Source organism: Amphiura filiformis, chromosome 8 (assembly GCF_039555335.1).
Source record: "Amphiura filiformis chromosome 8, Afil_fr2py, whole genome shotgun sequence".
NCBI classification, from domain to species: Eukaryota; Metazoa; Echinodermata; class Ophiuroidea; order Amphilepidida; family Amphiuridae; genus Amphiura; species Amphiura filiformis.
In genome coordinates this window covers 14,751,954-14,755,603 of record NC_092635.1, presented here as the reverse complement: position 1 = coordinate 14,755,603, position 3,650 = coordinate 14,751,954, and the positions used below count along the sequence as shown (strand labels likewise).

The following is a 3,650-nucleotide window of genomic DNA, read 5'->3' as shown; positions in this document are numbered from 1 at the left end:
TGAATATATTTGTGCATCAATATGAAAACATCATTTAATAGGTCCACACCAATATAAGCAGAAGAAAAAATGTTATTACAGGCAATTGTATAAATCATTAAACTCAATGTTGCAAGACTGATTGATATTTCTTATTAAAATGTCATTTGAGTGTTACTTCCTTCCTTCTTTTCTTTCTTTCTTTCTTTCTTAAATTTGAATATAAATCTATACACTGATCTGAAGTTGAATTATTTATTTCTACTTTGGATTGAATCAATTAACTTTCAATCTTCGTGCTAAATTGTTCCTTGATTCATATACAAAAGTGTAATATTAATATTTCTATTGTATCAACTCCAACAAGATTGAGCTTGATTCCCCATTGTGTTTGGTCACAATTGGTGCTGTATAGCAAACAGGAAGCCACTATAAACACACTTATGAATTCCACAAAAACATCAGGTTTAATATTACCTATATTTCACTCCTACTGCAACCAAACCAGCAATCTTATAACACAAATTAAACTTTATTACTCCCATTCCAATTGCATATAGATCCTATGTAATAATAGACTCAATGACAGAGGAAGTACAAACAATGACTGCCTTGAAATGATGTGAATTACCGGCCAAAAATTGCAATAATGCTGGGTAATGCTTATTCAGTCCACTCATACACTGCAAGGAAGCTTTTCATCCGATCAATATCTAATATCGCAACAAGAGATACGCAGGGGAAGGAAAATTCCAATTGCTAGTTATGGATTCCTAAACATGAATAAAAATGGTGACATCTTAAATATTTATCATTCACACTTCCTTGAAATCAATTACAATTACAAATAAGAATTATGGTATGAACATTTTGACATTACTATTACATTTCTGAAAATTTACATTGTATATAATTCCGTATGAATTCAATAAAAAACTTGTACACTTCCATCATATTCTTGTATAGAAATTCTGCCTATCAAATTGATTCAATCAATCTCATCATGGATGAAAAGTTGGTGAACGCTCCACTTCATTTTATATTTTGATGTGAATATTGTTCCATTTTAGTATTGTGTGTGAAGTATTATGAAATAAAATGGAAATGCAATGAAAGGAATCATGCTAAATTGGTGGGTGCTGGAAAATATATGAGCATTGTTCCTGTAGTGCATTTCTAGACTGCAGTGGGCATTATAAAAGCATGTAGCTAGAAAATAGAGATTTCAGTTGCGGCTATGGCATTATCAATGCAGAACTGCAATCTCTCCAACAGCACGATTCTTTTAACAGATCTCCAATGGAGTTCTACAGAAAAAGTCAGCATATTAGCAATCCTACCTACACTGATGTCTATAGGAGATGTGACAAATCTAGCATTTCTTTACACTGTAGTAACTATACCACGAATGCATACTGTAGCTAATATTTATCTTGCAAATCTTGCAATTACAGATATGTTATTTGTAAGTCAAGCAACCATTTCGTATGTGATTGTGTATTTGATGACACCGATTCGGAATGCAGCCATTCAAACACAAGCAGGCTGTTGGCTGGCATTTTTACCCAGTGTTCTCTTCTACTACGTGTCACTTGCAATGGTGTTTCTCGTGTCAATGGAGCGTTACTATGCTGTATGTCAACCATTGAAACATCGCGCATTTACAAAACTCGGACGAGCGAAAACACACATCGTCATTTCTTGGCTAATAGGTTTCATCTTTGCAGTTCCATCAACATTGACGTGGGGTGATATAACCAGTATCAATATCTGTACAAGAAAACTTGATGTCAATGAGCTCCCTATGCCGTATATACAGACTTTATACATATGCCAGATGAAACATCCTCATCAAACCATCATAAATCTTATAGCTGAACTCATCCCTAGCACCCTGTTTTGTGTTACACTCATAGCTAGCTGTGTTCTCTACGTAAAAGTTCTGATCAACATTAACACACAGACTAAGACCACTATGAAGTCATCTAAAACCCATATTGCCAAAGTCAAGAACCAGATTGCACGTGTTCTCATCATAAATGGCATTTTATTTTTCATCTGTCAGATCCCATATAGAATGAACAGCATCCATGAGATCTTGTCTGACAACAAGGTTTGGTCTCTACCGGAAGACAATCGCCAACTTCTGATCATCTTCAGTCGTCTGTCCCTATACATCAACTCCACAATCAATCCGTTTGTGTATGGAGCAGGAAGCAGATATTATAGGAATGCTTTCTTTGAAGCTTTTGGTTTATGCGCCAGTAAGGAATCTAACAGCAGCCACATTGATAGGGTGAAGAGCTTCACACCAAGGCAACTTACTGACTTATCTGAGTCAAATGTAGGGACACAACAAAGAACTATTTCAACTTCAATTTCATAGATCAGAATTCTACACTCAAACCTATCAGATGTTAGAGATAATTCACCAACCTGCAATGAATTGTGAACATTGTTGACATAAATCATGTACTTTTATGTTCAGAATACTGTTTTAAGCTTGCATTTTGTACTTCGGTCCACTTAGTATAATATAGTATATCATTACATTTTATGTTGCTAATATAGTCCAAAATAAATGTATTATAATGAATGACAAATTGCTTGGTAAAATGCTGATGTATATGTGACCCGTCATATCAAAAGTATTAGGTCAGCATAGCCTATATTGAGATACAGGCAAATTAAGGAATTTTTTGTGATATCTTCAAGAATATCTCTTCAATTTTCACAAATAAGGTATTATTATTATTATTATTAAGCTTGGAATTTTCTCTAAGGGCAAGTTTAAATCTCAGTTTTGTCAGAGGGACCCTTAAGGTACCTTTCGATACAATGGATCACATATTATATGAATCATATTTTGATTTTGAAAATTATGGAATAGATACATCATTAGGATTGTATATCATAAAATGTGCTGAGACTTGTGGATCAATATCTTGATCAGAAGTAATCTTGTACAAGAGTAATAGTGCATCCAAACTTGGCAGTAAACACAGTGGATCAGATCACTTGTTATCACGCCATTACTGATGGCATCAGCCTGGATGGCAAAAGCTTGTTGTATTAACACTAAATATTTAGCAATCAAACTCAAGCAATTCAATGTCATGACTGGTATCCATCAACTGACTTCTGCACTATTATATAACATGTAATACCTCATGTTAATTTGTACAAGTGTTGAAAGAATCTTGGAACTTGAAATTTTATGATTTTTAATAATCAATTACACAATGTATATATGTAGAAAAAACAGATTTATTAATAATATAATAATAATATATAAAACATTTTTTGTGTGTGCAGTGAAACATGTGAGGCTAGCAATTTTGTGTGTAGGGGTGTGCATGTAGGCCCTATTTAGTCACACATGAATGAGGCTAGTACCAGGAGCCAATAGCAAAGTTATCATAATATTTCATAGAAGCCATAAAGGTAAGAAAACATAATATTGACAACTATAGAAATAGGCGCATCATTAGCCAGGGATAGTTACTGGTACTTGTTCTATTTTGCAGATTTCTATATAGATTTCTTTCAGTTGATTTATTGCCAAATCATGGTTCCAACATAATTCAATTGCACTGCCCCTCTTCTCTCTTCATGATTAACCTGTGAGCCTAAGAACCACATTATACTGATGTAATTCCTACCATGCATAC

At 33.8% G+C, this 3,650-nt stretch overlaps 1 protein-coding gene across 1 annotated transcript; it reads left to right on the top strand.

Annotated features, from left to right (window-relative positions):
* The first annotated feature begins 1,216 nt into the window (after window positions 1-1,216).
* On the top strand, window positions 1,217-2,365 carry LOC140159429 (neuropeptides capa receptor-like). The gene has a single exon (XM_072182904.1). It carries the CDS (start codon window positions 1,217-1,219, stop codon window positions 2,363-2,365), a length of 1,149 nt encoding a protein of 382 aa, XP_072039005.1.
* The last annotated feature ends 1,285 nt before the right edge of the window (window positions 2,366-3,650 follow it).

Excerpts from the sequence above, each read along its gene's own strand:
- LOC140159429 (XM_072182904.1), top strand. The coding sequence starts at position 1,217 with ATGGCATTATCAATGCAGAACTGCAATCTCTCCAACAGCACGATTCTT.